Below are 23,224 nucleotides of genomic sequence, written 5' to 3'. Positions count from 1 at the left end.
CTCAGCGGGCGGTTGAACCCACGTCCAGAGCCCGGCAGAGATGACTTAAACAGCGGATGACTGAACCATTTACACCCGCTTTAAACTTTTATCGGAGTATAATGAAAGGATGAAAGAAGACTCGATATGCTCCCACAGGACAATGAAGAGCTATTTTACACCAACTCGGAGTTAGTGAACCGATGATTTTTGTGTAAAAATCTTCGTTAAGACATGGCAAACGTTAAAGTTGCGGTTCGTGTTCGTCCTCCCAACGCAAGGTAAGTTCGACCGTTAGCTCACATTAATTACAGAGCTAGCCTAAACGTCTTATCAAGTTGACGTTATTTGGTAAACTTTATTGAATCTACCTCCATGTCACATTTTACCACTGTTCTGTGCCATTTTCCTCTGCCTGTTGCTTGGTGTTTATTAACATACCAGGTACAAGTTAAACGCATATACATTTACCCATTTATATAAGCGCTGTTGTCATTTTGACAAGTCATAACAAAGAGACGTTAAGCTAAGTTAGCCGTTAAGCTACTCAAAAACTTGGTGCACATGGGGAAGTAATGACAACTGTGGCTGTCAGTTGTGTTGTCTGACTAAGCTCCTTGTGTGCAGAACAACTGTGTGTGTGGTGCTGAGTAATGTACAAAAACAAATCAGCTGACTAAAGTCAAAGGTACAGCCAATTATCTTTGCACAAGGACAATTAACTTGGACTAATTTGGTGTAACCAGAATTGGACATGACTTTTGATGCTTTACTTTGTGTGTGACTGCTCCTGGGATAAATCAGTTAAGTAATTTTATGAAACGAGTGTTACCTAGAACATTACCAAAGCTTTAAGAGATACACTATATGGAAAAAAGTATTTGGCAACCTGACCATTACACCAACTGGGACTGTAATGACATTATATTAAACTACATATGTTTGATATGGAGCTGGACCCTCATTTGCAGCTATACCAGCCTCTACTCGTCTTGGAAGGCTTTCCACAAGATTTTGCAGTGTTTCTATGGGACTTTGTGCCCATTCATTCTGTGGAGCATTTATGAGGTCAGGCACTGATGTTGGAAGAGAAGGCCTGGCTTGCAATTTCCGTTCTAGTTCATCCCAAAGGTGCTTGATGGGGTTGAAGTCAGGGCCAGGGAGCAGGCCAGTCAAGTTTTTCCACACTGAACTCATCAAACCATATCTTTATAGTCCTTGCTTTGTGCACTGGGGCACAGTCATGTAGGGGTAGAAAAGGGCCTTCCCAAATTGTTAGCGGGGTTTTACACCACTCCATCCGGTGCTAGGCACTGGACTCGGTGGTGTGAGGCTTGCATGTAGCTGCTCAGCCATAGAAACCTGTTCAATGAAGCTCCCACTGCAGTGTTTGTGCTTACATTAATGCCAGTGGAAGTTCATCGCTCTTCAGCTGTGGATTAACAGAGCGCTGGCGCTTTAGTAGTCGTTGACTCTGCTTTGGGATTTTACAGTTGCTGTTGTTCCTAAATGCCTCCACTTCTAATATTATCACTTAAAGTTCACGGTGGAATATCGTGCAGGGTTGAAATTTCATGAACTGTTGTTCTGCAATGGTGGCATCATCATAGCACCACACTTGAAGTCGCTGAGCTCTTCAGAACAACCAATTTTGAATCACAGATGTTTGCAAATGAAGAGTGCATGGCTAGGTGTTTGACTGTATACACCTGTGGCAACAGGTCTGATTGTAACACCTGAATTCAATGATTAATAGGTGTGGCCGAACACTTTTGTCCAAATAATGTATCTCAAGATATCAACGCAGTGATAATGTCACCCTGAATTGCTTCATAATGCTGTTTCAACCAATTTCATGTCTTAACTGCAGTATTTTCTGTTGGACAAGGAGACAATAATTGCAATGGGTTCAGTATTTATTTCAGTGTGGTTCATATGTTAACTCATTGTATGAGCTCTAAGACCTCCATTGTTTTCCAGATTCACTTACAATGTCATTTACATTATGTATCTACTTTTTTCTGCACCATATTATAAAACACAGTGTTTACCAGTGTTTAAAGATGTTTAACATAAAACTAGTTTCTGCACGTTTTGACCTTGTTCTGACCAGAAACAGTAATGAATAAACGTGATATGATGTTGGGGTGTAGAGGTTAAGGTTTGATACATGGAAACAATGGAAAGAAGATTAGGTAAAATGATACTATTCACATTTTTGCAAGCCTTCTGTTTGAAATATAATCGACTTAGTCAGTGAAATTTATAGAGTTAAAAAGTCTTGATATAGAAAACAAGTTTAATCCTCTCTCACTCGGTTTAGTAAAGGTATTTTCTTTGTAAAATGAGAGGCCTCTATGGAAACTAGTTCTCCCTCTTGGTTTTACAATGCAGTGAAATCTGCAGTTTAAGTAATAAAGTAACACATGGAGGTTGTAAAGTTGCTTTGCTCAGGCAGATTGCTCCAAAAAGTTAAATAACAGCCCTGCAGGGTCCTAAGATAAAGTACTTATAAGTTCTGTATTAGTACATAGCATTATTTTCAACTTCTTCAGGGTGTTTTGTGGGGATACTTAATCCGAAGGCCTCTACAGTACCATAACAAAGCATTATTCAGGCTCTGCAGGGCTGGACAATGAATCTTTTAACCAGTCTTCCTGGTAATTTGCATAACAAAAGAATTTCTTATACATAATGTTCAATGTAATGCAAATCTGTGCTTCCTGATTTCTTTCTCTGACACTCCAACTGTCCTTAGCTCTTCTTCTTTCCTTTTCTAAGTGAAGGATGTATTTCCTTCCTTGTATATTTGAATAAGGGCATACTGTGAGACAGAGATAACATTAACACCAGTCTGGGTAGCTGCATTCCTCATTTGGTTGGGCATAAAAGCATGTTACCCTTTGTTTTAGCTGACCAATAGGATTAATGTGCCCTCCTTTAGAATGAAAGCATCCCCTTACATGTGCAAGAAACATGCCAACTGAATTGTGTAATTGCTCATCTAAGGTTTGTATCAAAACCCTTTTTTTTATGAGGCGTACTATTTTCCAACCTCAGACCTCCTCTCCTTCATGCTAGTTTGAGCCTGAGATTGAAGGTTAGTGGTTTTGGGTTGGGCCGCTGCTGGGGTTGACAAAATGAGTCCCGCGTGGTGAAGCACAGGGAGAGAGCTGCCGATTACAACAGCTTACACGTCTGCCCCCCAACCCACCACAGAGGCACAGCAAGAAACGGTCTCTGCAGGCAGCGGCAATATTCGCCGTCATTATCGCTCCTGGAGATCGAAAAACTCTGCTCCGTGTTGTGATTGCCTCCGCTTTCGCGTGTGTTGCATCAGATGTGCTTGGTCCAGCTGCTGGAGCTCACATAGCTGAGTTGACCTTGTTTTACACACATGCAAAGATGTACACTCTGGTCCAGATTACACACGCGCACAAAACTTGAGTGTGCTTTGTGGAGACAACCCAGGCTGCTTCGTCAGAGAAGATCTCTTGGGTGTGTGGGGGTCTGTTTTCATTTGAATCTGAAACTAGTGGGAATTTCATGGATCTCCCTTTAACAAAGAGATTCATTGTATTAACTGTCATGTGATGGCCTCAAGTCAAGTGGAACTGGTTTAAATGTTTCTGGACACCCTCTCAATTAGATCTGCATCAGCTAAAAGAGGATTTTAAACCCTTTAAGTGTTGAAGCCAAAGTGAACTTTTGTTAATTTTTTGCCTGGTCTTATCTGAAGCATACTCATTTATTCTGATTGCTCCACTTAGATACTCTATTCTTCACTAGAAACATGTTTTAGTGTTAAACAATGATATTTATTTAAGCTGTCATTCCCTCCCTTTTTGCAGGGAGAGTGCAGATGGAGGAAGGTTTGCAGTACAGGTGGAGGACAAGTTTGTGAAGATTCGAAATGTAAAGGTGAGTATGACTGTACTTTGGAGTGAAAGCATCCTTACAGCTGTACACTTCTACCCAGAATTGAATCTGTTTTTGTGTGCTGGGTCTTAGTAGGATGGAGAACAAGGGGGTAGAGGCTATTCATCACAGCGACAGGATGTTTACAGCTTTGAGTCAGGCTTGTAGTGCTTGATGTTACTGTTGTTTATTGTATGTGTTAAAGTTGCACACACACGGACTGATAGATCATTACTCTCAAACTTGTGCGCCCTGATACTCAGCATATCAAAAAACATGCTAGATTTTGTAATGGAAAAGTAAAATATGGTTGTTGACAAACAAATGACTATAATCAACAACAAGTTAATGATAACTAAGCCATAAAGTAAAGTTCATTTTATTTGTACAGCTCCAATTCCAAAAAAAGTTGGGATACAAAAGTAGGGACAGGGCAACAAAAGACTGGAAAAGTACGTAAGTGGTATAAAAGAAAAACAACTGGAGGAGCATTTTGTAGCTTATTAGGTTAATTGATAAAAAGACAGAAACAGGACTGGGTACAATAGGAGCATTATAGAGGTAAGGTCTCTCAGGAGTAAAGATGAGCAGAGGTTCACCAATCTGCAAAACTGTGTCTAAGAATTGTGGAAAAACTTCAGAAAAAATCCACCTTCTACAGTCCATAATATCATCAAAAGATTCAGAGAATTTGGAGAAATCTCTGTGAGCAAGGGACAAGGCCAAAGGTCAATACTGGATGCTCTTGATCCCTGAGCCCTCAGGGACCACTGCATTAAAACAGGCATGATTCTGTCTGGAAATTACTGCATGGGCTCAGGAACACTTCCAGAAATCACTGTCTGTCAACACAGTTTGCAGTGCCAGCTGTGCCACAAATGCAAGTTAGAGCTGTATCATGCAAAGAAGAAATCGTATGTGAATATGATCTAGAAACGCCACTGTCTTCTCTGGGCCAAGGCTCTGTAAAAATGACTGATGCATAATGGAAAACTGTTCTGTGGTCAGATGAATCAAAATTTAGAATTCTTTTTGGAAACCACAGATGCCCTGCAGACTGAAAGGAGAGGCACCATCCAGCTTATTAGTGCACAGTTCAAAAGCCTGCATCTCTGATGGTATGGGGTTGCATTAGTGCCTGAGGTGTGGGCAGCTTGCACATCAGGAAAGACTATCACTGCGGATAATTAGAATGAGGTTTAACAGCAACATACGCTCTTATCCAGACAACGTATCTTGCAAGGAAGGCCTTGCATATTTCAGCAAGACAATAGCATTCTGTTTTTATTTACATTTTACACAGCACTCCAACATTTTGGGAATTTTGCAATTGGGGTTGTAGTGTGACTTGTTATGATAGGCCAAGTCTTCTTTATCTATGTTTCCTTGCCCCTGCTAAACTCCATGTTGGTCCTTAATATACAAAAACATCCGATAAATGTTAGCATTCGATATCTTGGTGATGAATGCATAATACAAAATCATGTGCTGCAAGGGATTTGTATGCTTTTAGTCTTTCTTTAATGTAGATGCTGGGATTCTCTCAAAGGTAAACAAAGATGTCTGGCTCTGTAACTTTGGCTGTCTTGTTGGATCCTTGACCCAACTGTGTGTGAGTAAGGAAGCCTCACCTAATTGCAAGGGATTAGCCTGTCACTGTAAGACAAATTGCATTCTGCTGCCAGTCACTTAAAATGACTGAAGAAAGCATCTGGATGCCCCATAGCTTTCTGATGTACGTTAACAGCAAGCAACCACTGGCTTCTGCCACCAATTGGGCTTCACCCCAAAAAAGTTATTACTGTTTACAAACATTAAAATTTCCTGTTCCTAAATTTAACACATGGAAATGATAATGAAACAAACCAAAAGATTTTGATAAGTTTTGATTTCATTGCTAGTCCTAGGCACCCAATATTTTTGAGTTTTCTGATTTTAATTACCAAGAACAGCTACTGCTTTTGGTTAAATAAGAAAGGCCTGAAGCTCTGTTTACAGCTTTGGTTTTCTTTGATACTGATCATTAAAATAATGGAAATTAAGCTACTTCCAAAAACCTTTCAAACTACATCAAAAACATCAGTATTTCAAACATTTTCAGTACACAAATGTGGTCTAAATTAGGGATTTTACCAGAGTCTAGCCCCAGACTGTGTTAAAAACAGACAAGACTGTAAGAGAAGAAGAATGTTTTAAATAGTATGTCAGATGAACGGGATAGGTTTTTTTGTTTTTCTTTTTCATTTAGGTTTCCCTGAGGTTTTGCACATTTGGGAATAATTACTGTGTAAGCTGACACTTTCACCAACCTGCTGTGTCAGACAGCTTAGAAGACTTGTGTGATTGGTTGAGCTCCATCACCTACAGGCAGCCTGGTGCTGTCTCTACTGCTTCAGTCTGAAGCATGTGACCATATCCTGTTTTTCCTTTTGAATGTTTGCATTATTAGCTTATACTGACAAGATAAAACTTTGGGTATTTGTTGGGTGTAGCCTGTAGATGAAAAGGTCTTTTGAGAAGCATATATCAAAATGTTCATCTCTAATGTTTACAGATGATTCAAACATCAAGAAAGAGGATTTATTTTAAACCACACATTTTGCTATAATAAATTCAAGCACACGTAAGGTTCTTTTTTTGAAGAAGTTCATCAAATTAGCTGTTACAGAATTACCCCTCTTTGTTTTGCTTTGGATTTTTCAATGCTGACGTCTAGGAGAGAAGTTGGGTGGGGGAGGAGAGAATCTGTTACAAATAATGTGACAGAGACGAGCCACATATGGCCTCCCTCTGCATGGAAAAGGATCAAGACTCCACGGCTGCTGTGGGTCTTTTGGGAATGATTATTTATGGAAAGTGGGACAGTTTTTGGCGATCTGAGACAGAAAGAAGTAAGGATGGATTTTAAGGGACAATAAACGCAAGGCTAACCAACAAACAGCAGGAAGCAGTAGCTATAAAAAACTACTGAACTAAATAAAAAAGTTTGAAACAAGAAGAAGATATAAACTAGGGAGTTCTAAAACCAGTCCATTTTCTCTGACTTCATAGCCTTTATCAGAGGTTGAGGCTCTGTTGGCTGCTGTTGCTTTTGGCTAATCCTTTCCTTTGTAAGGCCCACTGTTGGACATCCTGAAAGCGCTGAGGGGTTAAACAGTCATGTATTCAGGCAAGCCAATTGCTGTGAACAAAACTGATACCCAGAGCTTAGCGTTGCTCAATGTTTCAGTCAGGGAAAGGAAAGGCTATTTACATAGATGTTTAAGTGGATTCATTATTTGGACAATTGACTGAAGGTTTGGAGTACAGAGTGAATGGATGACCCTTCTTCAAGCTCTCAATCTACAGCTGAAGTGACCCTGAGCAGTGCATTTAACCCTTACCATCTGCAAGGCTGTTATTACAGCTGAACGTGCACTCATAAAATGCAAAGGTAATATACTGATGTCAGTATAGGAGAATGATGAAACAAAGTTGATAATGCAAATCATTTCCATCAGCTTTAGAGGCAGTCTTGAAAATGACATGAAAATGCTTGGTAGATGGAACACATGCTGCTGCTACATAAGCCATTTAACTCTGCGAGTCTTTACCTTCTGGAAGGAGTTTTAGGGTCATTTGGTGCTGGCTATTCAAACATCCATTTCTGAATGTGTCCGTTAGACTCCTCAGCAAGTCAGGCAAAGTGCAATATTTTGAATGGTACAGTATGTGAAATGTGGCTAGTGCAATATGCTACAACTGTACAATGTCAGACCATTATCTGTGCAATAGGAGATACTATACACTCTGTACTGTACACCAGGTGTTTTGTCCATAAATCAGATTTTTGCATGGCCAATTAAAAATAAGAAATGTCAAATAATGTTACAAGAATTTTGACAATGTATGTCCAAAGCTCTACTTTGACTTGTAACGATTTAATTTGTATTATGTTGTATCAATATATTGCCCAGTTCTACCAGCAATCAAAGAGAAAACAGGCTTTGGGAAATTGTCTCACCTGCCACTTACTTTTCTAAAAATAACCTCAGTAATGTAAATATGGCCAAGATTTAATGCTGTAGGAAGTTCAATTTAAAGTAAAATGTTTTGTGAAGATCAGGCTTGAACCCTGGAACTCAAAAAAACTTGCCATGCACTCTAAAACACCCCTTCTTTGTAATTTGATGCGTCAGCTTTTAAATAAATTGAGAACACCTGAAAACACTTAAAATATTGCAAGTCACACTTTAAAGTTAACTCAAGTATAAATGCCAAAGCGTGTATTATTTTTGCTCTTATTGTTAGGTCATTTCAATGAGATTGATTTGTCTGTGCAGTGATTTAGAAGAGATGTGTTGTCTATTGTCTGTTTACTCATACAGCTGTTGTGCCTGAACAAGTTTCAATGCTACTGTTCAGGATTCACTCACTGTAAGCAGAAAACTGCTCAGCGTTGATGCAGTGAGGCGACTAAAGGACTGGAGGAGCAGTGAATGCATCGCTAATGAATGGAAACAGCTTGCTTGCAATTTCACACCACAGCAGTCTCATTACTTGTAATTTTCAGAAAACATTGAAGTATCTGTTAATAAAGTATCAGTAATTTAATGTATGTTGTATTGAACTTATGTACAGTAGCACAGAAAGTGATTTTCGACTATTTTTTCCTTCATATTCAGTACTGACTTTGTTTACCAAATGAAAACATAATGATAACAAACAGTCTTTGTGTTTACTTCTCTGCTTTTTTTTTTTTCCTGCAGTTGGATGGACGCACTGATGGTGCTGTAGATTCAAGGGAAAAGTTGCTGGAGTTTTGCTTTGACTACTGCTACTGGTCAGTGGACCCTGCAGACCCTCACTATGCCTCACAGGAGGAGGTAATGACCAAACTACCTGCCAGTGTTTATATGAACTAGAATAATTAGTTTGTAAGGCAGTATTCCACTCCAAACTATTCAAGTGATTTTACAGATATACCATTAGCATACATGCTATGGGGCAGAGCACAAATAATGAACTCTGAATGTTTTATTCAGAGCCTTTTCATTAGTAACACTGGACCTCATGTGCCAACTGTTCTTAAGAACAAGTTTGTTCCTAATACCCACATATGCAGCTTTTAAGAAGAGTGTTGATTTTTTGCCACTTTGAAATGATTTTCCGGTATTTAAAGTGACAGGTTTTAGAATAACTGTATGTTTCAATCAAATCCTATTCACTTTGACACCCCCTGCCTGATTTTACTATTTTTTTCACCTAATCCTGAATCCATCCTTTTCTTATTACAGCATAATGCACGTCACTCCGAATGAAAGCACTATCGATTACATCCAATAAATGTGTTTGTTGCGTATATTTAATATCCATTACTGGTGCTAAAAATAGAATTAATTTTTCCTCTTTTGGTGTCATTTGGAGCAGCACTACATCAATTTAAGAAATATTGAATTATTTTAAAGTATTGTGTTTTTTTTAACAGTTTATTTTAATTTGAATGTTACTGACATCGTGTGTCTTCTCCTCTCACTCCTGTTTGCCTTCTGTGTTTGCACACTGCCTTGCAGTCTAATGCCCTTATATGGGCATAAAAGAGATGTTTCCTTATGCTGATTAGGAGGAATGTGCACATGCTTCCAGCTTAGGAGCACCTGGCATTCATCAGCTTATGAACATAGATGAGAACGCCTCAGCAGATTAAGAACCTGTCATTAATCCCTCATAGGTTTCTCTCAGAAACTTTCTTAAGAAGAAATTTAAGTAAAATCTGTGGAAGATATTGGTGAATGAGGCCTATTGTTCTGTGCCTGAGCACCCTTGTATATGTTTTGTTGCAGCCTGTTTCATGGGTGATGAAAACTTCTGGAAGGACACAAGTTTTGGTTTCAAATTATGATTATCACAAAATTAGCCAACTCAAAGGATAATTGCAAATTTGTAGTGTCATTTAAATCAGTGATGTACTGTAAGTGTGGTGGCATGGCATAATGAAGTGTGGAGTAAATGAACAAAAGACAAAATGTGTGAGTGATGGCGAGGGTGAGTCTGGGCTGAATGAGAGAGAAAGAGACAGCAACACAGGGGGTTGAACTTTCATTCACTCTGAGATCATCAAGCCAAGGTCTACTGAATCTGGCACACTGAATTCTCTCTAGGAGCAAAGAGACACGAACTATTAGAAAGGTCTTGGTAGGAAAAAGAAAGGCAGTGTCTGTCACAGTATATAGTCATTTACAGTAGGTTGCTGTACCCACATAGTGGGTTTCCAATTCCACCAAGAAGACAAAAGATGAAGTAACCATGACAAACAACAGGTTATATATAAACTTATTTTCTATGTGGACAATGGACTCCATCCAGCTACTATACACGTTGTTTTTAATTGTTTTTGAGACACCCGCAACAATGTTGTTACTACTTTCACATCCACAATATAGCTATACAGATAAAATGGACCTCTGCTGTGTAGTTATTATGATGCAGCAGACACAGCCCACTTCCTTGTTTGAGCATGGTTGTACTTAAATCTTTCATGGACCATGCAATAGTCATAAATCGGGCTTGAGACATGCCCAAGCCCAGGTCACTTCTGTTCACAATGATCAAATGAAGCTGGGCTGAATGATTTTGAAAAAATAACCCAATCTGATTGTGATTATTTTGACTCATATTGCAAATTTGATATTAATTGTTTTATTGAAGGGAATGATCTTTTTTTATGCCATTCTCCCTTTGGTTAAGAAAAACATAAACTAAGATTGCTTTGCATGATGTTTGTGTGATGTGTAGAGCATAACATCTCTGCTGCAAACAAATATTTTGACACATTTCAGGTTAAAGACTTATTGCACTTTCTGTGATTTAAAATTGCAGACGGTCATATTGCAGTCTAATCTTAATTTTGATTAATTGCACAACCTTGAAGTGGATTAAAGGGCCAAGTGCATTGGATTCGGGACTAAGTCTCTAATGTGAAAGCCCCCTTAGTGGAACAGCACCAGAATAAAAGTGCTTTGAGTGATCCTCTTGAGAAAACCAGCTCAAAGAGGTTTCTCCTGGTAGAAAATCAGCATTTTTTTTCTGTTTATATAGACTGCATTTTGCCCTACACAATGAAGTATTGTAGACACAAACACTACATCATACAGTTTCTCCTCAAGGTATGTTTTGTGACTTAAACCATTTGGAAAACCTTCTGACAGGTTATTCTAGTTTTTATGTTGTGTTATATACCCTCCCGTTACGCACACACCCTTGGAGACCGGGTACGTGCCAACTCAGGCTTCGGTCACAAGTTGACACTGGGCAAACACAAAAACTGCACCAAGAAAAGAGCCCAGAGGAAATGGTGTGTCCTTGCAGACAAACCGCAACAAGAGGGGTGTGTATGTTGTGTTGTGCTGTATGTTTTTACACAGATGGCCACTCAAGGGATACAATATCAGCTCCATCTGCTACCCAGAAGTCTGTTCGCCTCAGACATGGCATGGCTAAAGTAAGCTCGCTTTTCATGTCCCCACTTTGATTGGGCGATTAGATATTGTAGCGTTGCTTTGATTGGAGGGTGTTGCTGGAACCTGAGACGGGGCTTCACATCAAGAGGAAGTGCTGCATAATTCTATTGCAGGAAATGTCCTCAAACGCTTTTACTTTGAATTTCTTTTTTTGGACACCTAGTTTTGCTATGATTAATAATTCCATTGAGTTTTTGTGATTAAGAGTAACAGATGCAACCCTAGTTTTTCAGTAACTTTTTACTCCTTTATCCCCAAGGGGTTCTCTCCTCTGCCACTCCCTAGCTGCCTGTTTCTCCCCTTGTCAGAGCAGCCTTTGTGTGTGTTTGAGAAAGACACGGCTGTAATGACGGCCTACACATTGCAGAGTAACAGGCAGCACCACACTTCTTCCTCTCTCTTTTCTCTCTGGCTCTGGACAACACTCTCTTCAGCAGAATTGTGTCCAGTCACAGTGGCCTTGTTGCCACAAGACATTCCTCTGTCAAGCCATGGTGGGCGAAAGGACACTGGCAAAAGATGGGGCCTTTGGATTTAAATGTGACCTCTTTTCCTGCCCCAGAATCCAGAGGATTGCATTTTTAACAAAGACACTCTTACATGAACACGTCATTTGTTTACTAATCACATCACAGTTGAAAATATTTAAGACTTGTTTCTGTTGGATTTGAATGTAACTTTCATGATAGAAGCAGAAAATCTCAGTGTTTGGTAGCTGTGCTATTGATAGCAGGTGGACTCTAATAACTGAAGAGCCATTCCAAAGTACTTTACTAGACTGAATGCTTTTTAGGACAGTGAAGAGCCTGTGTGAGAGGGTGGTTTAGTGGACTTGTTAACCTCAACCAAAATAATGTTTTTGGGCCACATTGTTGTGTTGCCTCATTTCACTTAGTGCCATTACATTTAGGTAATAGCTCCCAAGTGAGGGCTTGCATGTGGTTTCTCTAATGTATCTAACTTCATATATTTTTAACACATTAATGAGCTTATGCTGTTTTTGCCAGCAATTGATTTTCACATGATATGAAAATACATTTTAGCATGCTTTTTAGAGCCTTATAGGGACTTTGTCTGAGCTTGTTTTGCAGTGTTTTCCCTGTGAGACAGTCTGAGTCCAGCTGGAGAAAACAAGGGAAAAGGGGGTCCCAATTCTGGCTTTTTCCAATCCCACCACACCCAGTACCCCTCAGAGAACAGGATACCAAGCCCCCTGTACCTCCCTCCTGCCCACTTCTGTACTGTTCTCTGAATAATCATGTCATTCTAAGTAACAGTTTACATCCATTTCTTTTGAAGGTTTCTGTGCTTTAGGAGAGTTTACCAAAATGTAATACCTACTAGGAGTGGAAGAAATATAGATGCCACGATATATCTTCCTGACTTTTGTTTAGTTAGCCTATGACTAGTGCCAAATATCTGTGATTCTATAATTCCAAAGCTGGAACTCAAAATAGATTTCAGTAATTTTACTCAGTATGTCAATACTTTGAATCCAAAAAAGTTCTTGATTGGCTGGATTCCCTAACTAAGTAGAGGACAAGCATGGGTTAGTCTGCTATGGAGTGCCATCAGAGAAAAAAACCCATAGATGAGCAGGTCTCTGTAGGTTACAATAGATAGCTACACCTAACAGACTTCTCCTAATTCTGACGTAATTCTGACGCAAAAGTATTTGGCCACACCTATCACCTGTTACTGAATTCAGGTGGTTCAATCAGACCTGTTTCCATTTGTGATACAGAATTGGTTGTGCTGAAGACCTCAGTGGCTTTAAGTGTGGTGCTGTGATGGATGCTACCTTTGCAATCAGACGTTTTTTGAAATTTCATTCCTGCAGTGCAGGATGTTCCATTCAACTATAAGTGATATTATCAGAAAGGGGAAGCGTTAAGGAACAACAGCAACTCAGCCATAAAGTGGAAGACCATGTAAAATCACAGAACGGGGACAACGACTGCTCAAGTCCATGGTGCGTAAAAGTCTCCAATGCTCTGCTGATTCCATAGCTGAAGAGTTGGGATCTTTCACTGTGAGCACTAAAAATGTATATTGGGCGCTCCATGGAATGGGTTTCCATGGCTGAGCAGCTGCATGCAAGCCTCACATCACGAATGCTAAGTGTCAAATAGAGTATTGTAAAGCACATCAGCACTGGATTGCGGAGCTGTGGAAACGTGTTCTGTGGAGTGATGAATTGTGCTTCTCTGTTTGGCAGTCAGATAGGTGAGTCTAGGCTTGGCAGATGCTGGGAGAACATTACCTGCCTGATTGCTTTTAGCCAACTATGAAGTTTAGTGGCGGAGGTATTATGGTTAGGGGCTGTTTTTCAGGGTTGGGGCTAGGGCCCTTAACTACAGTGAAAGGTAATTATGCTTAAGCATACCAAGTCATTTTGGACAATGCTATGCTTCCAACTTTGTGTCAAAAGAATGGGGAAGGACCCCTTTAATTCCAATATTGCTGTGCCTCTGTGCACAAAGCAAGGACTATAAAGACATGATACGAGGAGTTTATTGTGGAAGAACTTGGCTGGCCCGTACTCACTCAACCTGTGAAGCACCTCTCAGATGAACTGGAACAGAGACTGCAAGACAGGCCTTCTCATCCAACATCGGTGCCTGACCTCAAATGCTCAACAGAGTGAATGGACACAAATTCCCAAAGGAACACTCCAACATCTTGTGGAAGTTGTTGTAGTTGCAACAACTATTGAATGTTGAAGTACACATATTTCAATAAAGTGTCATTACAGTCCCTGTTGGTGTAATGATCAGGTGGCTACTTTTCTCCATATAGTGTATCTTGATATCTAGATCATATTATAACTGTCTTTAACTAGCACTACAGCACAAGAGCACTGACTGACAACTGATAGTGATCCTCATACTTCCTTTAAGTAACATGAACTATCTAACTTTTGCTATGTGGCACTCACCTATTCTTTAATGATGAATAATTTCTTGCCCTTCATTTCAAATAGCAGCATTATTGACCCACAAACATCGCAATGACAGAAAAAAATTTTTTATCCTGTTTGTGGTGTTTATGAAGAAGGATTTAATTACTTTTTGTTATTTAAATAGCATCCCTGGTGCTGTATAAGGGTTCAACGTGACAAAAACTTGCTGTGTAATTTAATATCTTATTTTTTCTGTGGTTGTCTGGTGATGTAATTGTTTTGTGGAGTTGGGGAATTAAATACCCAGTGCTGCACAGCCCCATAATGTAATAGTAGCTGCCACTGTTCTGGGTTTTTTTGCCTTCCAGGTCGCCAGACAGGTTATGTGATGGAAAACTTTGAATTATGTTGGGGGGTTTTTGTTATTATTGGACATGTATCACATATCTTACTGTGCATCCCCCTGCAATTCTTACCTCTGGTATCAAACTGTAATGCTTCTGTTGTTGTTGCTGAAGTCTTCTTACATGATTTTTTCTTCCAAGAGTTCCTTTTTCTCAGGTTTTGTTCTTTAACCAGTTCATAAAATGAAGTTTAGCAGAGAGGAAAAAGAATGACACCTTCAGGTGGGGAGAAGAATGTTTTTGAAAAAACCAACACTCCATAATGGGATCCAGCTGTTGCATTAATGCAGGCTAGCGAGGGACTATTTATTTAAACGCTGCCTTTGTTTTGGGACTTGATATCGAAAAAATGAATAGCTTTTTCCACCATTTATTAACACAAACAACTCACTTCTTTATTGCCTCTGACAATGAGAAACATGGGAAAGGAAAGTGAAAAAGAAACAGGGCTAAGAAAAACTGATTAGAGAGAGTGGAGATGTAAATTCCTGGGGAACAAGAGGAAAAGTGGGGTCAGGGGTCCGCTGTGCCTCCACAGTCCCCAGCTCTCTCCCAGCCAAAGTCACAGCTGCCTCACGAAGTAATTTTTTGCAGTTAAATCTCTGGCCAAAGTCGTCACAGCTGAGCATTCAAATCAGAGCACAAAGCTGTTTTTTATTGCCAAAGTAGTCGACTTGCTGGGGTTTTCCCCTCTCCTCCTCTTCTTCTCTCTGCATTGATGCAGATTGTGATTTCAGTGTTTCTAGGTCTGTGTGTCAGTGGTGCTGCAGACTCATGGAAGAATAGCTTCTCTGTATGGGAAGAATCCTCCACACATGCACGCACGTGAGCATTTTACTCCCCCTCAACATAACCCAGTGGACCTCAGTTCAGCCTGGTTTGAATTAACTCCAAACAGGACACCAGATACATCTCATGCAATCAACAAAGAAATATGAGCTCAAGCCATATGGAAACAGGAAGATCACCTGTGATTTATGCATGGATGTACTGCTTACTGAAGGCAGAGGATAAGAGGAGCAGCTACAAGAGGGACTAAAAGAATTAATTTACAAAAGGTGCAGAGTGCATTATAATTGTATGCTGTCAATTTTGAAACACAGATGCCAAAGTTTGATCTTTTTAGTAACTGAAAGGTTGATGATGATCCAAGTTATTAGTGAAGTTTTTATTCTTGTCTTTTGAAGAACTTGCCAGTTATTTATTCATTGGTTTTGCTTTGAAATATCGAACTGAACATTACCATTTTAATTTTTCTAAAGTCCATGCTCTTGTTTTGAAATTATTTTTGATCACAACCACATGGATCTATTAAAACCAAGCTTAAACACACTGATCTATGAAAACAGACAACATTTTAATTGAAACACGATACACACACTTGATTATGTTTTCTTTTTGGTTTGTGTTTATGTTCCTGTTACCATCTACATAGTGCATGAAATATCGTAGAAGATTCCCCATGCTTTATCCCTCACTCTCTGATAGCTGTTATTCATGGTAAGTGAAAGTTTACAGATTAACCAATGCTGAATTAAAACACCTGGCAGCACTTGTTTTTATTTTGTCACCCTCAACTATTTAAATTTCATCGTCTCCTCTATTTGCGCTTTTTTCCCTTTGATATCAAAATATTTAAGAAAACAACAACTTCAGAATAGAAATAAAACGGAGAAGGAAAGTAAATCCATTGGCATTTACTGCAGGCTATCCTTGCTTTTTTTGTAAGTTGTGGGGGTATGTATTTATCTTTGTGTTGGCTACTCATTTCTTGTCTTGGCTACTCCATGCACTCATGGCTTTAGACATTAATTGTCCATTTGGTGCACACACATCAGCAGTATTTTTAAGATTTTTTGTATAGATGCATTGATTGCGAATGTTAAGGCTGATGTTTAACACAACATTCTGGTCTACGTTAATGCCAATACCTAAGTCTTTGTTTTATCACTTCTTTTGGTGTAAGACCCCTAGTAGTGCTGCACATTTACAATATCTTATCACGATATCAGGCTGGACAATTGCATAATCGTATTTGCAATTATTTTTGTATTAGGTAGTACTTGAAAGGTTTAAAAAATGCCTGCAGAAAGACCTTTAAACTCACAATAGTGCCACTACTGCTCTTTGTAGAAGTACCTTTAATTTTAAGGGGGGGTGGTATGAAGTTATTTTGGAAGCAGTATTATAAAAACTACTCAATATTTTTATATTGCGAGTTGAGAAATACACTTCATTCAGGAACACTCTCAACATACATTTCATCATACAAACTTCTCTTTGCAAAATGGATGTACAGGATGTACAGGCTTTCCTCAAAAGATGCACCCTGGATTAGTCGAGCAGCATGCTTTAACTTTCCCGAGAGAGCACAGCTAGAAACCCCTATATAGATGGATACATTTATGACAGTGCATGTTGAATACAATAAAATTAGCTTAAAAGCAATTGATCCATAGTAGCATGAATCTTAATATACAATACAGTACAATAAAATACACTAACTTTATTTATCCCCGAAGGGAAATTCATTTGTCTGGAGTCTCATCTGTTTATGGTAGAATTATATAGTCTTATTGCTGATGGTATGATAGATCTTCTATATCTTTCTGTCCTGCAGCGAAGAGAGAGGAGCCGTCCACCACCGTTGTTTCTTTGGTCATTTAGGGAGATATGAAGTGGATGATCCATGTTCCTCAGAATGGCCTTCACCTTCTTCATTGTGCATCTCTCCACCTCATCCTCGAATGAGTTCAACTTGATTCTGACCACAGAGCCAGCTTTTTCCCCCAGTTTGTTCAGACGCCTTGCATCCTTGTGTTTTACACTGCCTCCCCAGCAGACTGTTGCATAAAACAGAACACTTGCCACCACAGACTGATGAAACATCTGCAGCATCTTACTGCAGATGTCTATTGATCTGAGTCTACTCAGGCAATAAAGGCAACTCTGCCCCTTTTTGTAGATGAAGTCTGCGTTTTTAGACCAGTCCACCTTATTATCAGGGTGTACACCTAAATATTTATACGATGTCGCCAGCTTGGTGTCCACGTCACAAGTGTTCACTGGCTGAAGAGGGGGTTTGGATCGGCGGAACTCTATGATCATTCCTTTGTCTTTGAGGTGTTGAGTAGGAGGCAGTTTTTGTGACTCCAGTCACTGAAGGCACTTTTCAGATCCCTGTATTCAGCTTCTTGTCCATTTGAATATGAGGATACAACAAATTTTATACTATAAAGGAAGTGGCTGGGGTGGTGGAGGTTAAGCTTTTCCGGCAGTAGCATGGGGCATCAGCATTAATGCAAGCAGGGTTTAGTGAGAAGTACGTCATATTTAGATAGACTGTATGGAGAGAAAGAGCTGCGATTTGCTGTGGGCGCTGGGTGGCGATAATTGGTATCAGCTGGCTGTCAGCTGATCACAGCTTATCTGCAGTTTTTGGTAATTGACAGCAACAAAATTACTTCATATTGGTTGTGTATGACCTCTGTTTTTGTTGTTGTGGTATCAAAGTAGGTGTAAGTATTGCTTATTTTTTACAATACATCAAAGTTTCAAAATCTGGAGCACTGCAATCCTGCATGGACCAACAGTAAAAGCAGGGATCTGTAATCAGCCAAAATGGAATGATTTAAAATAAAAGAATGGCACTTATGTTTATGCCAGACTCTATTAATATTGTCCCCATGTGTTTCCCATTGAATCAAAGAGCCTATACCCTACCACTGTACCTTATAGATCTTACACACGGCTCCCATCAGTCTGCAAGCTGGAAAAGTCATTCCAGCCAGCCATAAAAGTATAACATGCAGCTACCTTCTACAGTGTCGTGCTTTAACAAGGATCAGGGGAGGGGCACAGAATCCCCAAACTCTCTCCAGATATGGTTTTATTTATTTGTTTTTAGTGTCTGGCCTTTGCCCCAGGGTCAGCTGCTGGCAGAGCGTACACTGAAAATATGGAATGCTCTGCCAAAGCACAACCCATCTTCTTTCTTCTGTCACGTGCTCCTCTTTTTCCCACTGTCCTCCGTTCCCATGTGTAGGGAGGCCTGTTTAATGAAGAGCAGCTTGTCTGTTTGGCCTTCATATCTCTGTCTCTCCCTCTTCCCTCTCTTGCAACCTCTCTGCCCTCCCATGCTAATTTGACCTACAAATCCTGTCCAAGTATGACAAACGAGAGTGAGGTTGAACTTGGGCCAAACAGCTTCCTCTCTGTCTCCTTTCTGAATGTGACTGTCTCTCTCTCTGTCCTATCCCTCCTATTTATTTACCTCTGATTCTCTTTTTCTCTCTGAATCCTTGCAGGAAGTTCCGACAGTGATCTCCAGTGACATTTTATTCCCTGTGCCTAAACAAAGGCATTTAGCTTTTGCTCAAGGCCCAGCTGTTGTGTTTGTGTGACCCACTTGGAAAGCGTGGGACATGAACTGAGGGACCTTTGATTCTTCTGCAGCTGTCGAATCGCGGAAATTGGGAGATTTGGGGAGATGTGCATCTCTTCTTGCCTTTTTTGTTCATTTACAGTCTTAGTTGTTAACATTAAGCTCTGAACCATCCTCCCAGTGAACACAGAAATAGAGGGAAAATGAAACCCAGTCCTCTTGGTTGCGTCACACCTGGCAAACGAAACGAGAAGCAGAAGTTTTTAAATGTGGCCAACTGCTTCATTTTACTCTTTTGGCCTCAAGCCATCACCCCTGACAACATTTTACTCCCATTCACACACAAGCACACTTAAATGCCTCCCCTGGGTTTAGCGTACAGCAGGCCACATAAAACCAGACCAGCAACTGGCATTTTCCACAGCCAGTGATTGCAAGACTTAACTTATTACAGAAGCATTAAACCATTACTTTTTCACTCTTCTCAGTCTTTATCATTCTTTTTCTTTGAATGTTGTGCTTTTTGAGCATTTCTTCACAACCAAGGCTGCCTCTTTGGAGAAAGAAGTCTTTCACGTGTTTCAAAACAATCACAGAACATGGTTCTTATCACAGTCCAGATCTCTGGCATGAAACCCAGTTGGTTCCTTGTTATTCAGAGGACCTCGTTTTCCTCAGAGGTCTGCTTTAACTTAGACACGCATGTGACTTCATCTTTGTTTTTAAGGTCAGTTGCCAAAGACTGGATTTTAAAAGATATCGTCTCTTTGTGTCACCACTTGATTAAAAAATGCTGTCATGCAGTATAATTTGTTCACATGAACTTTTCTGTTTTCCATTTCTTGACATTGCATTGTTTAAAGTTGACTCTTAGCCAGAGTTAGGAATACATCATAGTTTGGGGACAGTGGTGCGTGTAGTGGCTGTGTAAACTGCAGGACTGATGGTGGCCAGCATAAAACGGCTGTGTACCAGAAAAATCTAAAGCTTCTTTTCATTCTTTACACACTGTGGTTCTGCAACAGTGCTGCAATGAAGTTCCACCATCACTACACCTTTACACTTTCTCCTTGCTTCCAAAATGCTGCAGTATATCTGTACATGTGTGAGTTCACATTGTTTACTATGTTGCAGAATGTGAAAGCATGCAAACACACACACTCAAGCATACTGGCTCAGATGTTTCACATTCCCATTATGCCTCTGTTACTACCTCTGATGGTCGATGGGGGCAGAATGACTCTAGCCTCCCATTCAGCCTTCATGCTTCACAAATTGCAGGCGAGGCGTAACAAAGACGTAAATATTCTTAAAGTGCTAAATGTCACTGGACCACAACTACTTGTTCAGTTGCTAGTGGCTCTTCTGGGCTCAAGGAGCTGACCCTCAAAGGGGGTTAGCTTACAAGCTGAACAGGGATGTCTACAGGCGAGGAAGTTGTTGTGGTTACTGGACTTTAAGAGAGAAAAGACATTTTAATGTATCATGTGAAGGGGCAGGGAAATGGAAAATATGAAAACAAACATTGGAATACTTTGCTGTATTGAGTTTTTGGGGCACATCCCTGGTGTAGATGACAATATTATGAAGCTAAAGATCTCCTCTAAGATTATACAATGGAGATTATAGACATCTATGACCTGTTACACAGTTAGGTTCTTAAGTTTTTGAACAGCAAGACAATGTTGTATTGTATCATATTGAATGGCTTTGTTTCATATTGCATTTCTTCATATCCTATCATTTTCTATTGTTTGTATTGTATTGGAAGACACACTTAGCATTGTAACCCAAATAGTGCACCTTTTGATTAATCAACTTTATTCATTAAATAAAAAGCCCCTACCTATAATAGACTCAATGCCAAATATCAGCCTCAATAATTGGTCAGGTTGATAATTGCCCGACCCTTAACGTGAATGATCGCGGAATCCGTTCCTCAGGGAAGAAACACCCCGTCACAACATCTAGAAAAGTCAAAAACCCTCTAGAGGTGGTCGGTCTTGAATCAAGAGATGTCTTCGTGATTATGAATGCAGAGGCTTTACAACAAGATGTAAACCACTGGTAACATTTAGATTAGACTTCACCAGAAAAACATCTAAAAAGAGCTTTGGATGGATGAAACCAAGAAAAACTTGTACCAGAATGAGGGGAAGAGATCCAAAACACACCACATCATCTGTCAAACATGGTGGAGACAGTGTTATGGCATTGGCTTGTATGGCTGCCAATAGAACGGACTCAGTGGTGTTTATTGATGATGTGAATGTCGATAGAAATAGTAAGATGAATTCTGAAGTTTATAGGGTGGTACTCGCCACTCACACACTGACATTCAGCCAAATGCTGCAAAACTGCTAGTTTTGTCTCTGTCTCCTATGACGTTGTTTTGCTATTGCAGACCCAATTTTCTGCTAGTTCTGATCCCTCTTCTCTTAAAGCCTTGATTCATTCTTCCTTCCTCACTTTCTGGTTTGACCCAATAAATCTGACCTGCATTTCCTGCAAAAGAATACCATCTATGTTCTGTGTTTCCTCTTCCATTGTTTGATTGTTTATGCATTTATTCTCAGAGGGGGAAGCAAACTCTGAGGCCTTGTCCTTGTTTTGGGTGCTGTTTCCTCTAAACTAGAGACACACGCATTAGAGTACACATAAGCACGTGCAGGGCTCTGCTGATGGCAGCCACCTTCCTGTTAATGGAGGTGTTTAGTCTGTATTCTATGGCTTAGCTATGAAGTCTGACATTAATTTCCAAATATTTAAGTCAATTGTTAAAATTGAAAAAAAGAAAAATTTGGTGTAAGATAAGGGGTGTACATTTCTATTAGGTTATATTGTACTGCAGCAAAAACTCATTTTTTTGTTGCTTTGATAAGAGTGGTTATTATTCAGGTTAGAAATAAAATATGGTTATCACAGCTTAACTTTACAATGGACCGTGATTTTCCTGACTTCCATTGGCCCCAATCTGGCTGGGCCCCAGAAAGCTCTCCCCTTTATCCCCCCTTATGAGCAGCCCTGGATCCTGGAGTACAGTTTCCATTCCAGCAATGCAGCCTGTCTCATGCAAAAGCTTTGATAGTCTAACAAAACTCACAATCTAAAGGTTGCTACAAAGTAGGTTGTGTCAGAGACCTTCAACATCGATTCGAGCATTTACAGCAGAGGGGCATGAGTATAAATGTAGTGGTTAAAACTGCTGGGACAATGGGGTTGCTATAATGTCTCCTCACATGGCCTGTCAACTCATAGACACACTTTGAATTCTCTCAATAGGTTGAAATAAGTTTATGGGTTCTCTTGTGGTTTTGCTCAGGGGTTATTCAAAGTATTTTGCAGACTTAAAAACAAACCTGGCAGAACCAGAGAAACTGAAAGAAAAGTGCACAAAGAGCAAAGAAAGTCAAGATCAGAGGCTGAGCGCACAGTTGAAGGGAAGTTCCTGCTCTTTGTGCTAAGCCTGGAGGGACCCTCTGCCTTGTCGTAGCCCCCATAGAGTGAATTTAAGAGGGTCAACTTTAACAAGGGGTGTATTGATTCTCTGTGTTTGAGGGAGGAGAGGGTGCCTGAGTCTGTTTTTTGAATTGTAGGATGAGGACAAGACAGGGGCGGCACTGCTTTTTGTCTTCGTGTTTAAGCTTTTATTCAGCTGAGTAGCAGGGGGTAACACTTGGTGGTCTGGACCCTGGCTGACTACACACTTTGACATTTGATATAACATTAGTATGAATTGGGCAGCAGTTGCATAAGAAACCAACCATTTCAATTTCTTTAAACATCAAAGTACATATAAAAACACAGTTTCCAATATGTCATATATGATTCAAGCACTACTGAAATGCAAGGGAAAAAGATAGTCATCTGTCGGTAGGACTTGGGAGCTTAGAAGCCAAACCTGTAAATCAATAAGTTGATTGACTTAAATTGTAAATTGTAAATCGTAAATAAAAATGATAAATATTTAGCAAATTTAGTTGTGTTGAGGATTTATCTAGTTTTTCATGTTAGATAACAGATTAAATATAATCTGGTCTGATTTAAAAAGGCAATTTAAAACATTTCATTGTCTTAGAAATCACAGTTTTCCACATTGGCCTGATATTCATTTCTCAATAAAAAGTAAGCCAAGAAA

At 39.8% G+C, this 23,224-nt stretch overlaps 1 protein-coding gene across 3 annotated transcripts in view; it reads left to right on the top strand.

The window, feature by feature from the left end:
- Positions 1-23,224, top strand: part of stard9 (StAR-related lipid transfer (START) domain containing 9) — a 64,062-nt gene continuing 40,838 nt past the window's right edge. For all 3 annotated transcript variants that reach the window (XM_041812220.1, XM_041812221.1, XM_041812219.1), the window contains exons 1-3: positions 1-260; positions 3,831-3,900; positions 8,646-8,762. In XM_041812220.1, coding sequence (XP_041668154.1) covers positions 214-260; positions 3,831-3,900; positions 8,646-8,762 — 234 coding nt within the window. In that variant the 5' untranslated portion in view covers positions 1-213. The remainder of the gene's footprint in view (positions 261-3,830; positions 3,901-8,645; positions 8,763-23,224) is intronic.

Source organism: Cheilinus undulatus, linkage group 18 (assembly GCF_018320785.1).
Source record: "Cheilinus undulatus linkage group 18, ASM1832078v1, whole genome shotgun sequence".
NCBI lineage: Eukaryota > Metazoa > Chordata > Actinopteri > Labriformes > Labridae > Cheilinus > Cheilinus undulatus.
The sequence above is the reverse complement of the archived record's forward strand: the minus strand, read 5'-3'. Positions and strand labels throughout refer to the sequence as shown.